At 38.4% G+C, this 26,891-nt stretch overlaps 1 protein-coding gene across 2 annotated transcripts; it reads left to right on the forward strand.

Annotated features, from left to right (window-relative positions):
- The first annotated feature begins 678 nt into the window (after positions 1 to 678).
- ptpn22 (protein tyrosine phosphatase non-receptor type 22) lies at positions 679 to 26,544 on the forward strand. 2 transcript variants are annotated; one of them, XM_017487739.3, is made up of 30 exons: positions 679 to 1,242; positions 9,453 to 9,561; positions 9,704 to 9,780; positions 10,187 to 10,282; positions 10,387 to 10,425; positions 10,595 to 10,666; positions 11,120 to 11,179; positions 11,295 to 11,437; positions 13,429 to 13,495; positions 13,631 to 13,708; positions 13,982 to 14,068; positions 15,354 to 15,475; positions 15,565 to 15,763; positions 15,866 to 16,922; positions 17,153 to 17,236; positions 17,644 to 17,703; positions 18,422 to 18,544; positions 18,647 to 18,721; positions 19,527 to 19,654; positions 20,373 to 20,400; positions 20,514 to 20,561; positions 20,880 to 20,942; positions 21,088 to 21,165; positions 21,959 to 22,083; positions 22,506 to 22,533; positions 23,533 to 23,589; positions 23,693 to 23,790; positions 23,914 to 23,944; positions 24,082 to 24,147; positions 25,212 to 26,544. In XM_017487739.3, the coding sequence occupies exons 1-30, from the start codon at positions 1,141 to 1,143 to the stop codon at positions 25,271 to 25,273; spliced, it is 3,462 nt and encodes a 1,153-aa protein (XP_017343228.2). In that variant the 5' UTR covers positions 679 to 1,140; the 3' UTR covers positions 25,274 to 26,544. The 2 variants fall into 2 exon arrangements, with proteins under 2 accessions (XP_017343228.2, XP_017343227.2); XM_017487738.3 differs by having other exon boundaries at positions 15,565 to 16,922.
- The last annotated feature ends 347 nt before the right edge of the window (positions 26,545 to 26,891 follow it).

The raw sequence follows: 26,891 nt of genomic DNA on the forward strand, positions 1-26,891 counted from the left end.
GAATTGTATATGCCTTTGCATTTGACGTCACATAGGCTTATGTACAGTATATATCTCAAAAAAGTAAACAGTGAAGAAAACAAGTACACTGATGCTTGGAGAGATATGCCTTAAATGTTTTATGAGGAATTTTTGTTGTTTTTGTTTGTTTGTTGCTGTTGCTTGTTTTGTTTTTTTAAATCACCAACAAGCATTTCCAGCAATATGATGTGTTCCACCATGGAACTGAACTGGATACTTCCAAAAATACCCCCTAGATGGAGCCAAAAAGAAGGATATTGGTAGCCTTAGGCCTAGTCAGTAAGACTTTCTGCTAGGTAAACCTGAAATAGGTCTTGTTGTGTACCCAAATATATAACTTACCATTTGAAAAGTCACTCGCATGTTCGTATTTTAAATGTATGGTAGCTGGGAAAACAATGACATCTACTGCAGCCATCTGTCAGACTTAGACATGACTTCAGTTACACCCTGAATGTCACCCAGAGCACCCTGAGTGTCGTCCAACAGGCCGTGCAACTTCAGCTGCCTGCTGAGTGCCATAGCAGTGTAAGATTCCTTCTCTCTATTACATGCTCTGTCTTAGACACAAAAACAAAATCACACCCACTGCATGCTTCCTGTGCAGGGGCGGCTCTAGGACCCAGTAACACAGAGTGTCATTCTGACAGAATGAGAAATAGAGAGAGAGAGAGAGAGAGAGAGAGAGAGAGAGAGAGAGAGAGAGAGAGAGCGAGAGAGAGAGAGCAGAAAAAAAGACTAGTGAGAAAGGCAAAGTGAGAGAATAGAACAAGTTAGCAAGAGACAGGCAGAGACGAGAACATTGGTGGTATTTTTATTCTGACCACAGAAACCTGTTGACATGCTTCCGTGATGACAGCCCATCTCTTGCTTCTGCACTCGGGTTCCTCAAAACTTGGGTAACTTTTCAGCTGAAGGGAACAATGACAGACGGGCTGATTGGAAGAGATAAAAAGAGAGAGTGAGAGAAGGACACAGTGAAGAAGGAGAAAAGTTGAGAGACAGAGAGAGAGACAGAGAGAGACAGAAAGAGAGAGAGAGACAGAGATTGTACAAGCCACCTGGGCCTTCAAAGCCATGTAACATGACAGAGGGCACTGCTTGGGGACGCGCTGCACTATGGAACTCCAAGCTCAGCTCCTGAGGAGATTCCTGGCCCAGTTTGCCAGCAAAGAGGTCACATCGGCTCATGAAGATGGTGACTATGCGGTTGAGTTCTTGGTGAGTTCATTTTAATGCCTGTTGGTATGGTTGATTGTAAAGTGGCTTTTGGTATGAAAATGTCTTGCCGGTGGGGCTTCCTGCTTGAGTCAATGATTTGTCTTAAAATCTTGAACAGTGTTTGTGTTTGTATAGCAACACAATTTTTAATATATATATATATATATATGTATATATATATATATATATATATATATATATATATATATATATATATATATATATGTGTGTGTGTGTGTGTGTGTGTGTGTGTGTGTGTGTGTGTGTGTGTGTGTGTATATATATATATATATATATATACACACACACATACATATATATATATATATATATATATATATATATATATATATATATATATATATATATATATATATATATATAATCTTAATGAGTTCAGATCTGATAAGTTGGGATAAGTCCAGTTGCACTGACTTCCTACAACTAGACGTGTGTGTGTGTGTGTGTGTGTGTGTGTGTGTGTGTGTGTAAGCAAGCAGACAGTTGTGATCATGTTATGTCAGCTTCATATAACTGGCAAAAAGGGAAAAAATATTCAGTTAAACTAGCCAGCTGGTGACTAACTGTGTGGCTAAACATTCTTAATATAGACTTCCTCTTCTGGCAGTGGGAACTGTCTCAAAAAGAGAACTTAGAAGCTTGTCTTCTCTTTCCACCATTATACTCAAATCTACTATATGTTAACCAGTATAGAGTCTGTTCTGGGTTATTCTCTGAATATCAAAATATCCACACACTGATTTAAAAAAAAATAATAAAATCAAATAAACATGATTTTTTTTATACCACAGCAATGAGAATTCTCAAATCTGATTGGTCAGAAGGTGTTGAATCATTTTCTTTAACAGCAGCTTGAATACATTATCATTTCTATAGGGTCATCAAGTGGTCCAATAATTGCAAAGTTGGTTGCTTTACCGTTTGTAATTAAAAAAATGTTTTTTTTGAGTGATTACCTCTATGTATTGGCATTACAAAACCACCAGTTATTTATTTATTATTATTTCACCAGTTTTACTACAACGGCCATCTTTGTGTCATGACATACAACAAACGCTGGTTATACAACTGTTTACGGAAACCTCACTATCTCAGCCATGGCGTTGTTTCTCCTGCGATAAAAGCATTAGAGGCTACAGCTCAGAAGTCACACACTGCTTTTACCACAGGAGAAACAACACCACAGCTCTGTTTATGACACTGTGTATTTGTAACACACATAAATGAACACTGTAATTTCATATTTGGATAAAATCTACTCAACTGTACAACTGTACCAACCTGATAGATCAGGCTGGTTCTTCAAATCTGGCCTTGGAGGTCCACTGTCCTGCAGAGTTTCTCCAACCTCAACCTGTAAATTTTTTACAGCAGAATGCTACTATAGAGGACTTATTTCTGTGAAAATGTCAAGTTCATATCTGGTCCCCTACCAGAGATATTCAACCCAAAAGTGAGGGAATTGTGTTTTTGTTTTTTGTTTTTAAATGCCCTTGCTTGCCCCCATAAAAACGTAAGAGATGCTCAAACCTGAAATGTTCTGCATGCACACTATACTTATCTAGATACCCGCTAAAAAAATTAAGAATGAGACTCGAACCCTTACCATTATAAATTGATCCTGGAATTGTGAGCAATCTTGAGCACTACTTATGGATGTAAGTTCTAAGTCTAAGGAACATGAATGTGCAAAATGTTTATATATGTATACTCAGCAAAAAAAAAAAAAAAGTAATGCCCCTTTTTCAGTAGACTGTATTTTAAAGGGTTTAAACGATGTTTTTCGTGCTTGTTCAGTGAACCATAAACCATTATGGCACATGCATCTGTGGAACAGTCCTTAAGACACGAACAGTTTACAGGCGGTAGGCCTGCAGATGTGTCCAGAGCAATAAACTGCAATGTCTGTAAAGTAAGACACCTAAGACAGTGCTACAGGGGACAGGAAGGACAGCTGATTGTCCTTGCTGTGGAAAATTACATGTAACCATGTGTCCTCCAGACGTGATTGAGAACTTGCAAACGCCTTGGTGGAAGAGTGGAGGAACATCTCACAGCAAGAACTGACAAATCTGGAGCAGTCCATGAGGATGAGATGCTCTGTAGTGCTTAAAGTAGCTGGAGGACACACCACATATTGACTGTTAATTTTAATATTGACCCCCCCCCCCCCCCCCCTCTTTGTTCAGGGACTCATTATTCCATGTCTGATCATCAAATGTTTGTGAAACTTGCTCATTTCATGTCTCAGTTGTTTAATCTGTTTTACATTAACACAAATATTTACACATTTTAAGAAATTTGCTGGAAGTAAAAGCAGTTGAATGTGAGAGGACGTATCCTTTTTTTCTGAGTATACATGTACTTTGTAATGTGCTTTAGAGATAAGTTTTTTGAGCTAGGACCATCCTGAGCCGAGATTTGAGGTTGAGGTTTCTGTAAACAGCTGTATGACTAATATTTGCTGTGTGCCATCACACAAAGATGGCCGTCATAGCTAAACCAAGTAAAATTAAGAAACTAAATTAAAAAATGGTGATTTTGCAATGCCAATACATAGAAGTAATCACTCCGAAAAAATGAGTAACATTAAAAACAGTCGATCAACTTGCACTGGACCACATGAGATGGAGTGATCCTATAGTAACAGTTATATACACAAGGATTTGCAATGCGCACGCTTCACCTGATCTAGTCTAATAATAAATAGATATATATATATATTTAATTAATGTTATTAAACAAAGAAAAATATTGGTTGTTGCTAAGGCTTTCTTTAAGAAAATGTTTATGAAACATTTATGGAAGGAGTCTCCAGTGTCAGTGCAGTTTATAACTGTTTAATTTTTTACTTAAATTTTTTGCCATGCGACAGTCTTCAAGATAGAGATAGGATTTTTTTCTGTATTAAATTAGAAAGAGGGCTCATGAGGGAATGACTATTTATAACGGTTATACATAGTACATTTATGTTATACTACATGAATCCATTTATAGGGTAAATACATAAACATATTTTCTTTCATGTCCTCTCTATCTCACACTGATATCCACACATCCTTTTTCACATTTCTGTTCTACAAAGGATGTGCTACTGACCAATGACGATTTGTGCCAATAAAAACTGTGCAGTTTATTACAAAAGACCAAACATACAGATAGGAGACAAACAAAATGAAAAACTGCGGGCATTTATTTTGTTGCATTTCCCTCAGAAATTCTTTTGATTGACCACCTTTCCTCCATTCAGATGGCCGTGGTCTCTTACAGGAAGACCACCACCCCCAGGGCTACTAAATGGTTTAGTGAGGAGAAAACAATTGTGTAAATTATATGCTATAACCAGATCTCAGCTCAACCAAACACTCTCTACCACCATTATCTAAACACTATCTTTTGGAAGAAGGTGTCCTTCAGATATTCAGTACAGTTCCAGATATTTATAGTATCAGTCCCAAAGCACATTAAGTCTGTTCCGGTGGCTCGTGGTGTTTACTAAGACACTTTGTTGTTTTCGTTTTATTCGTTATTTGTACTGTATGTGTGTATCCCTAACAATATTTCCAGATATAATTTTCTATCAGATTAAGCACAGGCTAACATGGACTTGGACACTCTTTCTGCATTCTCCTTTCTAAATCCTTGTTACTCTTAGCTCCCTGTTTTTTGAATCATCAGTTGCTCTATGTTGCTTATAAAGAAAGGCATTAAAATGGATTTGAAGACATGCATTTGTACTCAAGATAGCACAAATGATCACAAACCAAAAAGGACAGTCAGTTCTTACAATGTACTGTACTGAACAGAAACAAGTCACTTGACACATTCCTGCCATTTTACTTTCTTAGAGACAATTTTGGACCCTTGAAAGGATGGTTCATGAGCTGCAGACATGAGTATGCTAGCAGACAACAAAGAGTGTCTTTGGTCTCTTGTCTCTCAGCTTGTGCCTTCCTTCTAAGTAGCAAACTGTTTTAAAGACAGCTGCTGTTAAACCACTCTTCAGAAAATGCATCTGAACTCCACTCATCTCTCAGTTACCATCTGATAACCAACACCATCCAATCTCCTAAGATTTTAGGGGGGAATGTTGCCCAACAGCTCTGATGTTTCTATGAAGAAATAACCACAATTATATACTTCTGTCGCTTTTCAGGAAGCATCCTAGGACAGAATTAGTGGTGGCTAGTGTGGTCATTAACCTACTGCGTGCCTCGGATATGTTTCTATTTCAATTCTATTCTACTGCTGGACTTCAATTCAGCATTTGACACTATTAACAATGATATTTTAATGGACATATAAGTGTTGCCTGTTTTAGATATTATCTGATTATCCATTATCAGTTTGTTAATAAAAGGAGATTTCTTCAAAACCTAAAAAAAAGTGCAATAATGTGTCATTATGCTCAGCCCCTTAAACATGTATGTCCACTAGTATATACGAAAATGTCCTGCTTTTAGATTCTTTTCTAATTTAATACAGTTTTTCATTACAAATTATATTATCAGCAACAACTTAAGTAGAAAGTAGAATCTTATACAGTAAATACAGTCCGGTCTATAAATATTTGGATATTGATGTTATTTTAACTGTTCACCACAGTATATTGGAGTTGAAATGAAATAAAGAATATGATCTCAAAGCTTTAATTTCAGCCTTAATTTGAGGGTATACATCCAAATGAGCTTAATGATGTAGAAATTACAGAATTTTTTATACATGAAACATCCCCCCCTCCCCCTATATTTATTTCAAAAGTAATTGACTGCTCAGCTGTTCCATGGCCAGATGTGTGTAATTCGCTCAATATTCACACAAGTGAGCAGACAAAAAGATCAAGCGTTGATTTCAATTGCGCCATTTGTATTTGGAATTTGTTGCTGTTAACTCTCAATATGAAGTCCAAAGAGCTGAAACAATCCATCATTAGGCCGAAAATCTAAATAAATTGATCAGAGAGATAGCAAAAACAATAGGTGTGACCAAATCAATTATTTGGTACATTCTTATAAAAAAATAACACACTGGTGAGCTCAAGAATACCAAAAGGCCCAGAAGACCACAGAAACCAACAGTGGTGGATGAAGAGCTCTTTCCGTGGTAAAGAAAAACCTTTTTACAACAGTTGGCCAGGTAAAGAACACCCTCCAGGAGATAGGCATATCTGTGTCAAAGTCAACAATCAAGAGAAGATTTCACCACTCAACCAGTCAAAAACAGAGAGACCGGATTAGAATATTCCAAAAAACAAACAAACAAAAAAACATTACAATTAGCCTGCACAGTTCTGGAACAACATCTGATCAACAGATGAGATAAAAGATCAACTTGTACCAGATTAATGGGCAGAGAAGCGTATGGAGAAGGTAAGGACATGCTCATGATCTGAAGCATACTACTTCATTTTATGGTGTGGGAACATATGGATGCTAATGGAACTGGTTCCCTTGTATTTATTGATGTGACTTGACAAAGCATCAGTATGAATTCTGAAGTGTATGGGGCTGTATTATCTGCTCAGATTCAGCCAAATGCTTCAAAAACCATTGGACAGAGCTTCACAGTGCAGATGGAACCAAAGCATAGTTTGAAAGCAACCCAAGACTTTTTTTTTTAGGCATAGACATGGAAAATTCTTCAATGGCCAAGTCAATCACCTGAAGTGAATCCAATTGAGCATGCATTCCATTTTCTGAAAGCAAAACTGAAGATAAAACACCCCAAGAACAAGCAGGAAGCGAAGACAGCTGCAAGGCCTGGCAGAGCATCACCAGGGAAGATATCCAGTGATATTTGGATGGTTCCAGACATCAGGCTGAAAGGATTTGCAGCCAAGTATTAAAAATTAAAATGTAATTTTTGATCATGTTAGTTTGTTTGTTCAATTACTGTGGAGTTAAATACCTTTAAATTAAAGCTGAAATTCTGAACTTGAGCTCTTCTGAACTTTTCATTATTTAATGTCAACTCCAGTATACAGTGGTAGACAGCTAAAAGATCTTTGTCAATGTCCAAATATGGACCTGTATACACTTGATCTGGCATGGACAAGTTTGTGTAACACCGGACTAAAATCTGTCCTTTTGTACCATTACATTTACTTTAAATGTTTTACATTTTTCAATGAGGAAAAAAAATCCCAGATTTCCAATGTGATCTCAGACCCCACTTTAAGCCGTAAATATAATGTTGACTATCACTTCTATGCTGATTATAGTGAATTACATCAGTTGTCTTAGGTACAGTTGTGCCGCTTAATAAAATCTAAATATGAATCATAAAATCTAAATCAACTGGTAAGAGAACCAGTTGGAGATAGCTTGGAGAACTTGTGTTCTGCATCTAGACAGCCTCGATGATGTCTTAATCTGAAAAGTTTAAGTCAATGTAAGTCAATTACTCCATACAGTATGCTACTGTATTTCAAATGAATGAGACTCCTTTATACTGACACATTAATGAAGAAGAAATAACATAAACCTCTAGGACAATGATTTAGGGTGTTTAAGACTTTTGCAAAGTACTGTTCATGTTAATAGACATTCTGCTCATACATGATGTTGGATAAGTAGCGACATCTCAGAGTGCACTCAACAATGCCCTTAAATGTCTGCCATGCTTCTGCTACTTTGCCCCTAAAATCACAAATCATTTCCTGTTCAATTAAAACTGCTTCGTTGGCAGTGGTGACACAGTGGTTATGATTCTGCTCTAGCGCTTTTCTAGCTTGGATTGTTCTCGGGTTTATTTGTAAGTCACTTTGGGTAAATACATCTGTGAAATAAATGAATGTTAAAGGTGAATGCAGGCCTTTCGAGTCCAACCTGAAGGCCAATCAAAAATGAGTAGATCCATCTAGCGTGGGCTAAGAGGATGTCCTTTGGCCTCTGTCCTCTGTCTGGATTGGATTTTACAAGCAGGTTAAAAGTAGTAATCATTTATTTCGCTTTCATTCCCAAGGTGCCACCTCCAGCATTCTGCATTATTGCTGCAGTTATATGATGTATTAGACCATCCTGAACACATTGTAGGACCACTAGTACAGCATTACGTGTGTCCTTCAGCAAACAGAATTATGGGAGTGCCTTTTGCCCAAGAATGATACTTGTTCTTGATCTTGTTCGCTTCAATTCTGGCCAAAATGAAGCATCTGAGTGGGCAGCTGCCTTCTGATTGGGACAGTAGGGACAGTACGTTTCTCAGGAATGTGCAAATGCTGCCCAAAAATGCTGTCTACCTAGAACACTGCCTTCTGATTGAAATGCGCTGTCATGATGCACAAAGGAATTTACTTCCCATAACCATGAGGTAATGATTCTGCCAAACTGGATCTCTCTCATAGAAATCTCACTAATCCTGTTTCAATGAAGCAGCAAGTTGTTCTGCAATGACATCAAGCAGATCTACATGTATAACCTTTTTAATATGTCTGTAGAAAAGGAAATGCAGCTGTTTAAAGGCAGCTCTGAGCCTATAAGTAAGAACCACATTTTTTGAACCAGAAGAACTTTAAAATGCTGTAGATTTGTAAATATTTAATGGCGGGACCTTAGCCGGAAAGTGAACTTTGTACTGCTGGTAAAGACACACTTGAGGAGTACACTGCTTTCACAGTGAGCTGTGGTTGGAAAGTTATCTAATTACGATGGTCTTTCTCTTGTGGGACAAACAAACTTAGGGGAAACATTTGCTCTTAGGCATGCAAAGCACATACAGTCTCACGTACATGACTTTCAAACCTCAACTGTGACACACTGGTGGTGCAGATTGCAAAACAGATATTAAAAAGAGGGGAGAAAATACTATGAAAACAACATTAGTTCAGCTTTAATTTTTAGTGTTTCAGAAAACTTCCACTTACCACGTCACAGATTAGTGATTTCTTGTTGGATTCTCATTAAGTATATGTACACTGTGCATTTGATAGACCCCTTTGTTTTTTCTTCTTCTCCCAAAGCAAGTTACAGTAGCAGCAGCATAGAATTCAAGCATAGAGTTTGGGGAAGAGGAAGTAGTTAAGGGTGTAGCTACGTTAACCTAACTAGGCTAACTAAAACATATTATAACTAGGCTAAATAAAATGTCACTAGAGCCACTAAAACATAATTAAGCTACATAAAACATAACTAAGTTAAGTAAAACATGGCTAAACTAAATGTGTGTTGTTTTTGTTGTTCCTCAATCAGAAACTGAAGAGGCAGTCCACTAAGTACCGCACAGACAAGACCTACTCCACCAAGGCTGCTGACAGGCAGGAGAATGTTAAGAAGAACAGATATAAGGACATTGTTCCATGTGAGTGCATCATTCTCTTTTGCTACTATTACTGACGTAGACGCTCAGCCTGAGTCACTGTCGCCGTGTGCGAATACATTACCACAATCTACTACTCTCCTGACCATGCTGAAGAGTGCTCAGTGATTGTGTTTCTCCACAGTTGACCACAGCAGAGTGAAGCTTTCACTGATCACCTCCAAAAATGACACGGACTACATCAATGCCAATTTCATCCAGGTATGTGAGCTCTACTGCTCTTGCCATTCAGGTGCTCTTTTTTTTTTCTTCTTCTTTTAAGACAAAACAATAAGATGCACCAACAACAAAATAACTAATGAAAAATTAGACAAAAGACAGCGTGGAAATGCAAACAGAGCAGATTTTGCTTCCTGAATGTGGCACATCTCTGAGGTAAACAGTTTAGTCGTGGACAAAAGCCAGTCCTTTGATAGGAAATTACCTTCAAAAAGTGATTGATACTAGATCAACATATGAAAGATTTCTGTAATGTTGATTTGTGACAATGGCTTGTTAAGTGCTGGATACATCAAATTGATCTGATACTGACGAGTCGTTCACAATACGGCCAGGCAGATGAGCAGTGTAAGACTCAATATGCAACCTATTTTCGAATTTATTATAGGGAGTTTGGGGGCCAACGGAGTATATTGCCACTCAAGGCCCACTGCCAAACACAGTTCTGGACTTCTGGAGGATGCTTTGGGAATACAACGTGCAGGTGATGCACTTAACTGTTATTTATTCACGTTTACATGGGACCCCTTTATGTCACACAGTTGTTTGCAGGAATAAATGATACTATTTTAACACACCCCCCCCCAGGTCATCGTGATGGCTTGCAGGGAATTTGAAATGGGAAGGGTAAGCTTTGCTGTAACATACTATGCTAGAATTCACCTTCAATATTTATTAAAGAACAATAAACTTGTTTTTTTGTTGCTGTTGTTTTAATCTAACACACTTGTAAATACTCTGGTTTCACATGAAAAGTTAACACCTATGAAGTCTGAATATGAGTCTTGTCTTTTAGAAAAAGTGTGAGCGATACTGGCCTGAAACTATGGTGGATGTGTTTGTGTGCGAACCGTTTAAGATATACTGTGTAAGTGACACTTCCTGCCTCACTCACACCACATTTCCTGTCCTGGTGTTATGAAATGCAGTAAAACTCCCATCCTTTACATACACGAGATGACTAGCATGTCCATTTTTAAGTTCCTCAAAAAAACCAGAGATGAAAGCTTGGTTGTAATGATTTTAAGGTCACTTCCTAAAATGAAACTTCAACTAAAAGTCCTAACATCACTGCAGAGGAACAGCTTCATTTGTCCATCGTGTGTCAGCCACAGAGGAGTAAATCCTGTCATGGTTACTACTTTGCACCTATAATGAGTAGCTATGAACCTAAGCTTCTGCTAAAAGATAAAGAACAGGGAACTCCTACATTTTTTATACTAGGAAGTGCAGCTGTGGGCTTAATTGTACCATGCATAAAAGAGTGCTGAGAGGTCAAAACTTTACAAAGTGCTAAAATGTTCTGCTCAATCTTGTGCAGGAATCAGAAGAGAACAAGGGAGACTATTTGATAAGGATCCTGAAGGTGACTTTTAATAATGTGAGTAGCAAACTAAGATGCATCATACCAACAACAAAAAAAAAACGAGAAAGAGAGAGAGAAAATCTGTGGAGCATGAAGAGCATAAACCTTTTCAACCATGTTTCTCCCTCAGTCGTCTCGCACACTGAAGCAGCTGCACTATATGAACTGGCCTGATCATGGCGTACCAGACTCCATCCCCCCCATTCTGGAGATGCTGCAGGACATGCGTGTGTTCCAAGAGCAGGACGATGTGCCCATCTGCATCCACTGCAGGTGAACCATATCTAAATGTCGGTAAAAAGTGGAATAAAAAAAACAAGAAACATCCTCTTTGAGGTTAGACAAGAAGCAGACCCTGAGTCTGCCCTTTTATGGTTTATGTGCGCTAGTCACACAGGAAATGCGTGCAGGTGGTTGGCCAATTAAACACAAAGGACTGTCAGAAAAGTCAGAGTTCTCAGTGGTTGCAGAAGAAACATAAGTGGGTTGCAATGCTTCGAAACTCATGTGACAATCAGCAGAATAGTGCACTATTTTTTGTCTTGTAATGTTCAGGTGGTTTCTATAATATAAAGCCAGACATGTTGACATCTGCTGTCATAAAGCTGCTGAAGTGAACTGAAAAACTCAAAGTCAAATAAGCCTTTTCTCACATAGTTTGCGTAATTTCCAGCCCTAGTTTCTGGTTAGCATGAAAATCCGTGAGTATCACTGACAGTTGATTTTAAGAGTAACCACATGGCTTTGTGGATGAATGATGGATATTTCACGAAGCGACACTGGTGAAGTTATGTAGGGCTTATGTGATTAAACACGATTAAAACGGGGTTTTTTTAAAAAGTTTTTTTTATGAAGTTTGTTGCTTTTTTCTTTAAAGAGAGAAAACAGAAGATGCCTCAGTATAATTACCATTAAAGGTCCATTTTTTGTACACAATAATTTCACTTATTTAAAAAATCCATACGCCAACCAATATGTAGAAAACTCTTGTTGCCAGGATCCTAACTGGGACCAGGACATGCAATCATATTACTCCTGTTCTGGAGTCCTTGCACTGGCTCCCGGTCAGGTTCCGTGTTGATGTTTTAAAAAATTATGATCCTGACATCCAAAGCATTACATGGCTTGGCTCCTCATTATTTATCTGCTTTATTAATCCCTTATCGCAGACTGCGCTCCTCACAGTGTAATTTGTTAACTGTTCCACAAACCCGCTTAAGACATATGGGTGACAGGGCTTTTTCTGTTTATGTTCCTACCCTATAGAACGCTCTTCCTCTCGAGCTTAGAGAAGCTCAGACCTTTGACATATTTAAGGCTCAACTCAAGACATACTTTTTTTTTAAACTCGCATTTGCTTGCTGATGTCGATTATTATTATTATTATTATTGTTGTTGTTGTTATTTTTATTATTTTTTATTTATCATTCTTTTTTTCTGTGTACTGCTTATTTTGTGTACAGAGCTTTGAGAAGCTGCTTTTAAAGGCGCTCTATAAAATAAAGTTTATTATTATTATTATTATTATTATTATTATTATTATTATTATTATTATTAACCAAAAGATTTGAATGCCCTGGTTGTGGTCATCAGTTTCTCATTTATAACCCTGTTTGTTTAAACTTTTTAAAGCTTTGTCTGCTCTCATTTGTTCAGCCTGTGTAAGTGCTTGTTTCCGTTTTGACAATGGGACGAATTACAAAGATTGTCACGTCTGTTCCCCGTCGTCCACTCTGTACAAAGGTTTGTAGACACATAAACATCACACCCATATGTGGGCCTTACCCAAACTGTAGAAGCACATGATTTTATTTGTCTTTGTGTGCTGTAGCATTACAGTATCCCTTCACTGTACCTAAGGGGCCAAAACATGTTCCAGCATGACAATGTACACAAAGTGAGGTCGATAAACATATATGGTTTGCCAAGGTTGGAGTGGAAGAACTCCTCCAGCCTACACAACACGTTTGGGATGAACTGGAATGCCAACTGTGCCCCAGGCCTCCTCACCTGACAGCAGTGCCTGACCTCATTAATGCTCTTGTGGCTGAACGGGCAAAGCTAATGGAATCTAATGGAAAACCTTTCCATGATAGTGGAGGCTGTTATAACAGCAAAGGAGGACTAAATCTGGAATGGAATATTCAAAAAGCACATATGGGTGTGATGATCAGGTGTCCACATACTTTAGGCCATATAGTGTGCATTTTAATGGTGGTCTTCTAATTTGTTCAATCTAATTTGGTGTTTATGGGGATTTGCAGTGCGGGCTGTGGAAGGACAGGGGCTCTGTGTGTCATTGACTACACTTGGAACCTACTGAAAAAACAAGTAAGCGCACACTATTACAAAATACTTAAGTTATTAATGTACCATGGTGCAGAGGTACAAACGTTTATGTTGTACCTATTGACCTAAACTATCTATAATAGTCTTCTAGATATTTACGTCAGTTTCCAATTTTAGATGATACCAGAGAACTTCAGCATCTATAACCTGGTTCAGGAAATGAGAACACAGAGGCCTTCCATAGTTCAGACTAAGGTAAAGCTACATTTTTTTCTATCTGTCTCAAAAAAAAAAAAACAACAACTGGTAGATGGTCACATGATAGTAGCATTGCTGTCTCACAGTTCCAGGGTCCCCAGTTTAATCCTGAACTTGGGTTACTGTCTGTGCAGAATTTTGTGTGTTCTCGCTGTGTCCATGCAAATTGTCCCTGTGGCCCCGGAATAATTCCACATCCACCACAACCCTGACAAATGAAGAAATGAACCTGTTTCTTCAGTTGTTTCCCTTGTTTTATTTTGTCTATAGGAGCAGTATGAACTGGTGTACAGAACAATTCAATTCCTGTTTGAGAAGCATCTGCAGTTGATGGAGTCATACTCAAAGAAAAAGGAGGTGAGATCACAAACTCACTGAGTTGTTTGGGGTGAATGAAGAACTTAAACCGATTAAATGATAACCCATACAGTATTTAGTTCCTAACACCGATTTCACATTTCACCTTATAGGATTTTGCAAAAAAGACAAATATAATTCATGATTTTTTTTAAATTTTGAAGTTGTAGTATGTTCGAAAAGTTCTACATACTTTTAAAAAAATTATTTGTCACATATACGGCACAGCACAATGAAATTCTTTAATTTGCATATAACATTTGTTAGGAAGTTAGGGTCAGAGCGCAGGGTCCGCCATGACACAGCGCCCCTGGAACAGATAGGGTTAAGGGCCTTGATCAAGGGCCCAACAGTGGCAGCTTGGTGATGCTGGGGTTTGCACCTCACCCTCTTGATCAGTAACCCAGTGCCTTAGCCATTGAGCTACCACTGCCCCAAAGCCAAAATAGTGTACTGTACCACATACAATGTATGGCCAAAAGTATGTGGACACCTGACCATCACACCCATATGTGCTTGTTGAACATCCCATTCCAGGTTTAGTCCCCCTTTACTGTTTTAATAACCTCCAATCTTCTGAGAAGGTTTTCAATTAGATTTTGGAATGTCGCTGTGGGAATTTGTGCTCATTCAGTCACAAGAGCATTACTGAGGTCACGCACTGATTTTGGGCGATGCGGCCTGGGGTGCAGTTGGCATTCCAGTTCATACTAAAGGTGTTCAGTGGGGTTGAGGTCAGGGTTCTGTGTAGGCCACTAGAGATCTTCCACTCGAAACTTGGCAAACCATGTCTTCATGGACCTCACTTTGTGCACAGGGGCACTGTCATGTCTGGGTCCCATAGTTCCAATGAAGGAAAATTTTAATGCTAAAATATACAAAGACATCTTGTACAAAACTGCTTGTGTCCAACTTTGTGGCAACTGTTTGGGGAAGGCTTACATATGGGTGTGATGTTCAGGTGTATATAAACTTTTTGGCCATTTACTGTACTATGGTTCTAAAAAGGAGTGAGTAAAAATAGCCAACTGTGGCAACTAGTAATCTATGGCATGATAGCATTATAATATACTATTTATTTTGGTTTCGGTTATAGCCCATAGCTGTGTCTTAGTAGTACTGTTTCTTTGACATATTTTTGCTGTCTTTGGAATACTTACACATGATATGAAATCACAATGTTTTGAATTAATTTTCCTAAATGTTCAGAAACTCCAGCAATTCAAATACTTCAAAAGTCATATTGTTGCCTAATGATGAGCATTTGTCCTTAAACATAAATCAGGTTCTAGCTGCCCCTCCACCCATCCCCGTAGACAGCGACAGTGAAGTTTCAGACTTCAGTGAGTTGGAGGATGAGCCAGAACCTGTAGAAGAGAATAGACTGCATCCATGCTATGACCACAGGTATTGTGAACTCGATCTTGTTGAGATCCAAGCTATAGAAATGCATTTATAACATTGCAACTTGATTAATTATTCTGTTGTCTTCACAGGTGTCCTGAAAAGGAAGGTCCTACAGAATTTTCCAACCATGTTGCACCAAGTGCAGTCTCACAGCCACTGGCACCTCATTTGCGACCTCCCAGTCCACTGGGCCCTAAACGCACACCCACAGATGTGCTCAATGGCATGAAGAACTGGGCCAAGTCTAAAATTTCCCCAAGACCTACTGCCACACCAAGTCAACTGCAGGTGACAGATCTTGGATATCAACAATTCCAGATACCTAAACCTCCTCCAGTTCAGATAACAAATGTTGTAAATCCCCAGACACTCAAACCTTTTACATTTCAGGAAACAGATCTTGGACACCAGAAATCCCAAATACTTGAACCTCCTCTTCTGTGGCAAACAGATCTTGGATACCAAAAGTCCCAGATACTTGAACGTCCACCACTGCAGTCAACAGATCTTGGATTCCAAAAGTCCCAGCTATTTGAACCCCCACCACTGCAGTCAACAGATCTTGGATACCGAAAGTCCCAGATATTTGAACCTCCACCACTGCAGCCAACAGATCTTGGATACCGAAAGTCCCAGATATTTGAACCTCCGCCACTGCAGCCAACAGATCTTGGATACCAAAAGTCCCAGATACTCGAACGTCCACCACTGCAGTCAACAGATCTTGGATTCCAAAAGTCCCAGCTATTTGAACCCCCACCACTGCAGTCAACAGTGCTTGGATACCGAAAGTCAGACATACTCGAACCTACTCCGCTGCAGCCAACAGATCTTGGCCACCGAAAGGCCCAGATACCTAAACCTCCTCGACCTCAGAAAACAGATCTTGGATGCCGAAAGTCCCAGTCACTCGAACCTCCTCCACTTCAGGAAATGGATCTTGTACACCGGAAATCCCAGATACTTGAACCTCCTCTTCTGCAGCAAACAGATATTGGATACCAAAAGTCTTGGATACTTGATCCTTCACCAATTCAGCAAACAGAACTTGGATGCCTAAAGTCCCTGATACCTAAACCTCCTCGACCTCTGAAAGCAGATCCTGGCTGCCATAAGCCCCAAATACCTGAAACTGCTATAACAAACCAAACCCAACATACTGACTCTCTGAAATCCAATAATCTCTTCAGACCAACACCAGTACAGGAGTCCAGCCCACATCAGACGCATCAGGCAGAAATTAGCAATGAGAGTGCGCTTCTCCAGGCTCCCTCTGTTTGTCTTACAGTGGAGGATCCATATTTTGGCCTAGATGCTCCTATGTCCCCTGAGTCTACAGCGTGTACAGAAGCAGTACCCCTCTGCACGGAGAACTCTTGTTTCACTGGCCCCACTTTGGTTCTTAAAACTCTGAGTATTGAACTGCCAATGCAGGCCAAAAGTACAGGTGAGAATGCAAATGTGTCATGTGTTTCCAATCCTACCAAGGATTTTTCAATGATCAAACTATAATTTACATCAAAAAATTTTCAATTTATGCTTGTTTTATTACGTCACGTGTGAAGATCTCAAAAGTTTAGAAAAGTTTAGCAGAGGCAGGCTTATAAAGTGGAAAAAAGTGCCTAGAAGTCTAATAATCTAATATTACTAGCCTTGTATTTGTGTGTTTGTGGCCAGTTGTGACTACACCTGTGTCTGATGACGACAGTCCTCCTCCTCTACCTGAGAGAACCCCAGAATCCTACATTTTGGCTGGCGAAGGTTAGCTGCAGTGTTGTGTTTTCTCTTTAATTTTAGTCTCAATATGACCAGCAATATTGTTCTATATGCAAGAAATCAATTCTACCAAGACTAAAGTCTTGTTTAAAAAAAAGACACTGTTCTAAACCTTAAAACTCAATTTTAAAGGAAATACCTCTAAAACGTTTACCTATGAATCAGTGATTCATCCTCTCCGAGTGACATGGCCACATTAAATTCAAGACTTACAACCCTCATCAGCAATTCATGTTTTAAAGAATTATAACTTACTTGCTTGTAAATATAAGTCAGTTTGCAACCCCAGGCTTTTACCAGCCAAATTTACAATGGTTACCATTTTTAAAAAATGTACCTGAATCTAATCTACATCTAATCTTATTTTATAATTTTTTCATTTGTGACTCCAGAACCTCCACAAAATCTCATTCCTACTCTTCAGTGCACAACTGATTCGTCTGTGTTGAATGGTACAGTACATATTTATGACATATTTATAAAAATGAATTTCAGTGTTTAAGGTAATATTTTGTTTAGTTTTAACCTCCTAATAAACTGCATGCATGTAATTCTCCTCAAAGTTCCCGTCAGTTAGTTGGTTAAATTTCACTTCATGTACACTAGATTTGAAGGGCAACTCCACCCTGAAACACTTTAAATGTGTTTATATTGAAGTATTTATGATGTGCTAATTTGTTGGTTGGTGCTGGGACCTGATCTGCTTGAGCAGTGTGTACAGGTAAATAGTTGAGAGAAGTGGAATGACTAAAACACTAAATCGCCGCTGCATCGCTCTCTTTAAGAGATGAAGCAAGGGCTAATTTCACTGCTGTCACTACCAGCAGACATAAAGGCATTGTGGGTAATGTAGAAAACTAAACTAAAGGGAAAATAGACGTGATGACAAAAATTTAAACTAAATATTTGAGTTTTATTACAAACAAAAAAAAATCTTGGACGCTATTAAAGATCGCTATAATTATAAAGACTAATATGCATGTTCTTGGGGTGAATTTTTCCTTTACATTTCTGTGATTTTTTTCCATTCTCATAGCATACAGAACTCTCTGTGGTATTTGTTCCTGTCTCTGGTTCCCTAGACTTATTAATCTTGATGTAGTTTTCCATGGACCATTAGTAGTGGGACAAATGTGACTGCTTATGTAAAACCTGCAGTGTGTCTTTTAGCCACAGATATGGGCGATAAGGATGAGACAGGTGATGCGGCTGACACAAGCAATATGGGCTATATGAGTGTTGACCAGAGCTTGACATTGGTCATCCCACCCAATAATTTTTCAATCAGTGGAGGTAAGAATCTGAAATTACTTATGAAACTGCTATTACTGCGACCAATATGAGACTTTACCTTTTGAATCTGGTTAAATTAGTAAGAGTACTATTTCTTAACAGGAGGAAGCCCTCCTTCTCCTACACCGCCTTTGCCAGAAAGAACTCCAGAGTCTTTTGAAATGGCTAATGATGAAGGTAGAAAAGCAGCTCATATCATGTATTGAATGTCCCACAAAGAAAACTGTCTATGCCCCCCCCCCCAATCATAGATCTGTATGCATTCACTCATGTTCACCTTATCAGGAACAACTGTACACCTGGTCAGTCATGCAATTATATAAGCAGCCAATCAGGCAGCAGTGCAATGTATAAAATCATCAGTAAAAACTGTCCAGTTTCGGTGAACCTGTGCCCACTGTAGTTCAGATTCCTGGTCATAGATGACGGTAGTGTAACCTCATTGTGGTCTTCTGCTTTTGTAGCCCATCTGCCTACTGTAGGATTGAAATGTTGAGCTGCTTTTCAGCTCAGCATGATTATAAAGAGTGGTTATTTGAGTCCCAGTAGCACTCCTGTCAGCGTGGCCTCTGATCTTTGCCACTCACAGAACTGACACTGACTGGATTTCTTATCACACTATTTTGTGTAAATTCTAGAGATTGCTGTGCATGAAAATTCCACGAGATCAGCAGTTTCAAAAATAATCAAACCAGCCTTGTCTAGCACCAACAACCATACCATTATCAAAGTCACTGAGATCACTTTTTCCCCCCATTCTAACATTTCATTCGTTTGATGTTTGCAGCTTTTGACCTGTAGCTGCGAGTTTTTTATGCATTGTGCTGCATCGTAATTGGCTGACTGGATAACTACATGAGCATAAAGTGGCTGGTGAATGTAGATCTGATCATGCCCATGCATTCAGATTGGAAATGGAAACCAAAGGAATGGTGAAATATATATGCTGAATGCACCTGATGGACTGTTTGTCTCCTAACAGATTTATTACGGAACGCGGTACAAGAAAAGCCCCAGGAAACTGTGCTCAGGGTCGGGAAATCCTCTGAATGGTCTGGGAATTCAAACTTAGATGTGCCAGACTTTAAGAGGTCCTGGTCCAGGAGCAAGGTCAGTGGGATTTACATAATGTAGACTAATAACAAGCTATTTGAAATTGAGATGTAAGGAAATGTTTGCTGGTTCTATTCATGTACTATACAGTCCTGCTTTGAGAGTGTATGTGTGTATACATGCGGTTGACAAATTATAGGAAAACCCAGTGGCACTGTTATGGTTTGGGTTCCTTGGCCCCCGAAGAAGGAAGCGTCTCTGCAAATCAATACAACGTTCTTCTGATTATAGATTGACGTGTTAGACAGCACTCTCCACCACCACTATCATCAAAACACCAGTTGAATGGTTATCTTTTAGAAGAACGGTGTTCAATGCTCTAGTGCACTGAAGCCATTCTGCTGACTTGTGGTTACCCAGCACGTTACCAATTTGTCAGCAGTGTGTATGTCTACGTGTGGTGCTAATTCTCATTAAGACCACCACGTTGTTCGGCTTTCGGTTAGGCGTAGGTCTAATTCTGGGCACGTTAGTCTTCTTTAGCATGTAAGATTGTATTAATCCAAGTGATAACTAGTGGGGGTTTTTTTAGTATGCCTGACTACTTTCGTCGCTCTCTCTGTAGGCTTAAACGACTTTTTCTCTTGTTTATGGTCAGTCAGTTGGTAGTCTTGTGATCTTTGTATCAGTGTCAGTTCCAGATAAATGCTTAGATGTCGATGTAAATGTATGTCTCACAGAGTAGACTCACATCTATATACATTCTCCTCTACAGAGTGTAAGAGCTAGACTGTCACTTAATGGTGAGTCTATTAAAGGCAAATCTTATTACAAAACACATACAAGAGTCTGCATTATTTTGCAACAAGAACTCATAAAGAATCCCAAATAAAGCTGTGATCTCCTTTCCCTCCAGTTCCAGTTAACATCCAGTCCTTTACTCCATTTCACATACCTTCAGAAGGTAAAATAAACTTTCCTTTTTTTATGCCTAATTTCTGGGAATAAACTTTTGAAGTAAACAGGGTTACCTCAAAAGGGTATATTGTTTTCTGTATAAGTTTTCTTTCTTCAATCTTTAACTTTTTTTAAAAGCTTTTTTAAAGTTTGCAAGCCCAGGAATGTAGCGTAGTCAATAAAGAAAATGGTGGGTTCCCTTTGGGGTCCCTAGACATCTAAATATACATCCAGAAGTGTCTTTATATCTACTGATAAGAACACTATACAAATAAAATGGAAATGATTCTTAATAACTGATTTTATCTCTCATTTTTGACTCCAGAACCTCCAAAGATTCTCACTCCTCCTCTCCTTGAACACACACCTGATCCTTTTCGGATAGATGGTACAGTGTGTGTTTTTTTGTTTGTTTGTTTTTTTTTTTTTTTTTATCTGCCTCAACTACAATCAATCCACATTTCATTATTTAATGAAAGATATTTCACACATGCAGCACCTGTGTTTCTTCTTGTCCTTCTTTGCATTTTCAGCTTCAGAGATGCTGGCTCCTGATACTCCTCCACTCCCCAGAAGAACCCCAGAATCTTACATCGTAGTCACAGAAGAAGGTATGATGAGGTCATACGAGCCATTTCACCTCTGGGGTGGCATGTAGGAACTTTAATAATCTTGGAACTTTAATAATTTAATCCACACTGAAGCTAAGAAAACCTGCATCGAACCATTAAAAAAAGCATTAATGTCAGACAACAATGTTTCATTTTTGACAGGGTTGAGTCTTTAGATTAGAATTAGCAAATAAACACAACATGTTAACATTTTATTGATTTACTTACATTTTTTATTAAGATTTTTTTTTTTTTTAGATAAAAAAATGATTGACAGGGCTGTCGTTTCGAAGTGACCTCATTAATATGACGAAAATAAAGGGACAAAAATGTACGAGAAGGTTTTTTTCTTCTTTTCATGATAGTCAAGAATTTCAAATGATACAACTTCCCGTTGAACATGTGACCAAATATTTCCTAGGGCTGAATTTGTTCGGGTGACAAGGTTGCGTAAATGTCGTGGAACGAAAATGCACAATTTTTATAACGTTTAATGGATGACTCATGGAAAATGCTGTGTACAGATTTATTATTAATGTTTTAAGTCATTTATCGATAACTTTTAATGGACACTTTACTTATTTACACTTTTGTAATGGCACATCATTGATGGAATCACTCATGCTGACGTAAAGAGACGCAAAAATAGTGTAGTATGGCCACATAATTTCCTGTACCCAAAAAGATTAGAGAAACACCTAAGCAGAAGCAAGCATTTCTGGGCTGTAACTCTGATCGAATTGTGGATTGAACTACTTCCGCAGGATTCTAATGAATCTTCCCTTTATTGCAGCTCAAAGCAACAGCGCTCCCTGTCAGTCTGAAACAGTTCAGCAACGACAGAGATTGGGTACCTCGTCTGAGTGGGCAGGAAACTCCCAGCCCAGTACATTCCAAGAGCTGATGGCCAGAAGCAAGGTGATTAACATGTCTTTTAGGGATTTTACCATTACATTCAATTATGTGTAGAAAATAAAATAGCAGACATAGAGATGCTACAGCTAAGGAAACATTCCACACGCTGCAACTTTACCACTAGTTACTTCCTAAATGTTGCTCATGATGGTAACAAGAATTAAAATGATCATCAATTGAGCCTTATTTCGATTACTCCCTCTCATTTAAAATCTTAACTATAAACCCTGCTCACTTCTTTTTTGTGGAAACTAAGCACTAAGCTATAACCACTGGCACTACTGGCTCATGGAATGTCCGACTCCGCAGCCATGATTGCAGTTTGAAGAAAACAAGTTTGTTCTAAATGTCCTGAATGATTCACGTGTGTCTGTTGCTTCATGTTTTCTGAGCGTGTATATGTGTGTGCTTCTGTTTTCCGACAGAGCGTTAAAGTGAAAAGTTCAAAACAAGGTAGGCTTTTCCATTGAGTCACAATTTCCGTTAATGTGAAATGAGTTGAACAGCACCAAACGGCACATGCCCCCGTGACTGAAGCAACTGAATTAATAATAAATAATTATTATCTGTAAATATGAACTGTAGAACAAATGCTAAAAACTAGTCAAAACGAAAGATTCAGTCTTAGATACATGATACTGAGTCACATGTTGATTTGCATAACTTGGTTTCAGAGAGTGGTTTCATATTCAACATATGACTCAGTATTCACAATCAGAATAGTCAGGAAGAAAACACGACAGAGTGTGCTGTTGGGAAAATAATCAGTGTGGGGTTACTGTTACCTTCCATATAAGAGTGTTTTATTTCTCTTATAGCCCAGAAATTTGCATATGATTACCATAATGTATTTATTAAAGAATGACACATCATACCGTTTTATTCATTTATAGTTACATTTAAAAGGGCGCACAGGTGGTTTAGGTGGCTTAGTGCTTAGCACTTTCGCCTCACACCTCCAGGGTCGGGGTTCCATTCCCACCGTGGCCCTGTGTGTGCGGAGTTTGCATGTTGCGGGGTTTCCTATGGGTACTCCGGTTTCCTCCCCCAGTCCAAAGACTGGCATGTCCAAAGTGTCTGTAGTGTATGAATGGGTGTGTGAGTGTGTGTGAGATTGTGCCCTGCGATGGAATGGAGAATTGGAGAATTTCTTGTGTCAAAAGAAAGAAAGGAACAGCTTTATCACTGACTGTTCCAAAGCACTGACACTGGAGACTCCTTCCACAAATGTTGATACATCACCATTAAATCCGACATGACTTACAGCTGAGCCAGATTCCAGTCTGAGAGAAGGAACTGTTGAGGGTGAACTCAATCATAGGGTTGGGGTGGTTGAGGCTTCCTAAGATTTAACCTTATCTTAACATTAGAAAAGGAGATTATACGTTTATTATTTATTCATCTTTATTAGTGTCTGAGTGTATAAAGTATGTGTTGTGTTCCCTACTGCAGAGTGTTTATCTGTGGTTCCTCAGCCTAATCCTGATGTTGGGGCTACGGCAGAGTCTGGTAACTGATACGAGCCTCAATTCTCAATCTAAAATCCGTCTTATTTTCTCCCTGGCTCTTCTACAAGCTCCATACTTTTATTGTTTTCTTGTTTTTCCTGAAGTATTATCTAGAGCGGAGGACCAGACACCAGTGGACAGGAGACCTCCTGTAGTGGAGCAGCCTGAGAAGACATCAATACCCAAAAAGTGCAGAACCAAGGTTCTCCTGTTTGTTGTGTGTTCAAGAAGTGTAGTCATTAGCGTATGAAAAGCTGTAGATTTGCAAAAACATGCATGGCGATTATGAACAATAAAACATCATGACCTTTTCTGTTCCTTACAGAGTTTGAAGTTGTGGAAAGGAAAACAGAAAAGTGAGTATTATGAGAATAAATCATTAACTTTCTATACTACTACTAAAATGGGAGACTTTGATGTTTTATCTACGGGTCTAGCATTCTATAACGTTTTCTATATTAACTACAAAACAATGAATAAATCTTGTTTGCAGTGAAAGAAGCTCCTGTGTCTGGTTCTGTTCCTCCAAACCAAGGTGCTGCTGCAGGATTCATATTTAGTAAGAACTTTTTCCTCACGTGTGTACTGCCAAAATCAATGTACTGACAAAATGTACTTATTACATTACTGGTATGTTTGTGATGTAATGATCTTTAGCATTAATAAGCCAGAAGTTTCGAGGTTGACCTGTAACATATTCGAGAACTTGCATTCTTGGTATTTTTGGCAGATGGTTTGATTCACAGTGACTTGCAAAGATACATTCCAAGCATATAGTTGAGCAGAGTTGAGGACTTTGCTCTCTGGACCAAATGTCCAGCCCAGATGTGGTTGAGTTGAGGGCCAGCCTTGGGATTGAAAAGTATTTATGGGCCAAAGGTGTTCTGTTTTTTATGGCATTTGGGAATCTGATCCAAAAATGGCCCAGAGACAACCAACACAAGTGCAAAATTAAAATTTTGGGCCCAAAGCTGCCCAAGCTCTTCATTTTCCTACTGCTTCCTGGTTGGAATCATGGTGAGAGGGTCAGCCCAGACGTCTCTATCCATAACTACTATTTCCAGCTCCTTCTGGGGCTTCCTAGATGTTCCCAAGCTAAATGAGAGATATAATCTCTCCAGTGGGTCCTGGGTCTGGCTCAAGATCTCCACCTAGTGGGATGTTCCTGATACTGCTCTAGTGGAATCTGAGACCGGTGTCTAATTGAGGCGAAGTAATGATTTATAATTCCTCTATCTGGTGTTCAGATTCCTTTTTGAGTCAGGTTCCTTTCAAGGTTTCCTCCTCATGTCAGCTCAGGACTGTTTTGCTCACCACCGTTGCCTCTGTTTTCCTCTTTAGGGCTCTAAATGTAAGTGCTGTACAAATAAAATTGAACTGAATTGCATTGAAGAGCCAAATAGTAATGATAAACCTTTGTCTACGTGTTCCTGACATCTCTTGTTGTTCCAGCAACTTGCTTCTGTTTCTGGTCAGTTGATCATAACTTGGTTACTCTTGGGTCCTCGGATATATTCCTCACTATGTTTATGAATTAAAGCATCTGACAAATGAATACATGTAAATACACGTATGAATACATGTATATTAAAAAGTCTGGCAACCTTCTCACTATTTCCGCAGGTTTTGGAACCCGTTTTGGGAAACCCAAAGGACCGAGGAGTCAGCCAGAAACATGGGTGTAAATGAAACAGGAAGTGCATCACCGTGGTCAGTGGGTGTAGTGATGGAGGAACTACCCTCCTACATCAGGTTCCCATTCGAAGAAAAAATGACTGATATACAAGAAGACAAACAAGAGAAGGAGATACCGTAATGAATGAAGCTCAGTGGCTTTAAATGTTAATTAAATTGGCATTTTGGTCAATAACATGAACTTTACTACATAGTGTTTTTTTTGGGCTCAGGTGAAATCCCACAAAGTATTGCAACAGATAATGTCAAAAACTATGTACCATAGTGGGTAGAGAATATCCTTAATGCATCTAAGACATATTACAGATGGTCAGCCTCTGAAATATACTTCACATGGTGGAAGTTGGACATTTTCTACTATAAATAGTACTGAACGCTGAACTACAGGCTTCAAACAGGCTTATTTCAAACTGCTCTCAATGACATGTAACATTGTCGGTTTCCTTCAAAAGTGAAAAGGGAGGAAATTCTCACATTTGCATCATTTGAGTTGTTTCAGTAGTTACCACAAGTTAAGTACTTTGTGGAAATGAAATCAATCTTGAGAATCTTAACTTGTAGCCTCAAAATATATACATTTGTGGCTACACCTTATTAAAAAATAACCACAGACAACATAGCAACTTAGAAGTTAGGGGTTTTTTTTTATTGCAGTTGTTTCAAATACCCGTTTTTCTGTCTCGTTCTTTTTATATCTATATGGTACTGCTTTGTTAAAAAAAAAAAAAAAAAAAAAAAAAAAAAAAATTTAAATTAATGAGTGATTTTAGCTTTACTACTGATAGATCCTCTTCTGTTAGACAATCAGGATCAGCCAAAGGACTGCTGCATTGTATGCATTGGAACATGTATGCTACTGTTTTGTCTGTCATTTGCACTGTAACTTCAGCTCTTATTTAATTTTAACTATAACCTTTCTGTGTATATATATGCGACAGGGTTGTATCAGTGTGGACTGTCTCAGTGACTGCTAGCTTGTAGGGCAAAATCAGACGGTGGTACGAGCTGGAAAGACAAACTTCCAGCTGATGTCTGTATAAGCATACACTTGATTGGTGTTTTATTTGATTCATTCTGTGTGTAAATAGCAGAGTTCTCTTTTCGACATGTATAAGAAAATTAGAGGTGGAATGGTATGAATAATTTAAACAAATAATTTAATGCAGCAGGAGCGCAAGTGTTAAATTATTATATTATTTACAATGTACAAATACAGTTTTGTCTGTCCTTTAAAAAAAATATAAGATGAGATGTGCCTTGAGTTATTATTATTATTATTATTATAAATAAATAAATATAATTTTTTTAAAAATCACTATAAATCTACACTGGTGCTTGAAAGTTTGTGAACCCTTTTTTCTATATGTCTGCATAAATATGATATAAATATCATCAGATTTTCACACATGTAAAAGTAGACCAAGAGAACCCAATTAAACAAATAAGACCAAATATTTTACATGGTCATTTATTTATTAAGGACAATTATCCAATATTACATATCTGTGAGTAGCAAAATTTTGTTTCGTTTCGTTGATTTATTTATAAAGCGCGTTGACAAACAACAGACGTTTAAACCAAAGTGCTGTACAAGTCGTATAAAACAGA

The sequence above is a fragment of the Ictalurus punctatus genome, chromosome 15, assembly GCF_001660625.3.
Source record: "Ictalurus punctatus breed USDA103 chromosome 15, Coco_2.0, whole genome shotgun sequence".
In the NCBI taxonomy this organism is placed as follows: Eukaryota; Metazoa; Chordata; class Actinopteri; order Siluriformes; family Ictaluridae; genus Ictalurus; species Ictalurus punctatus.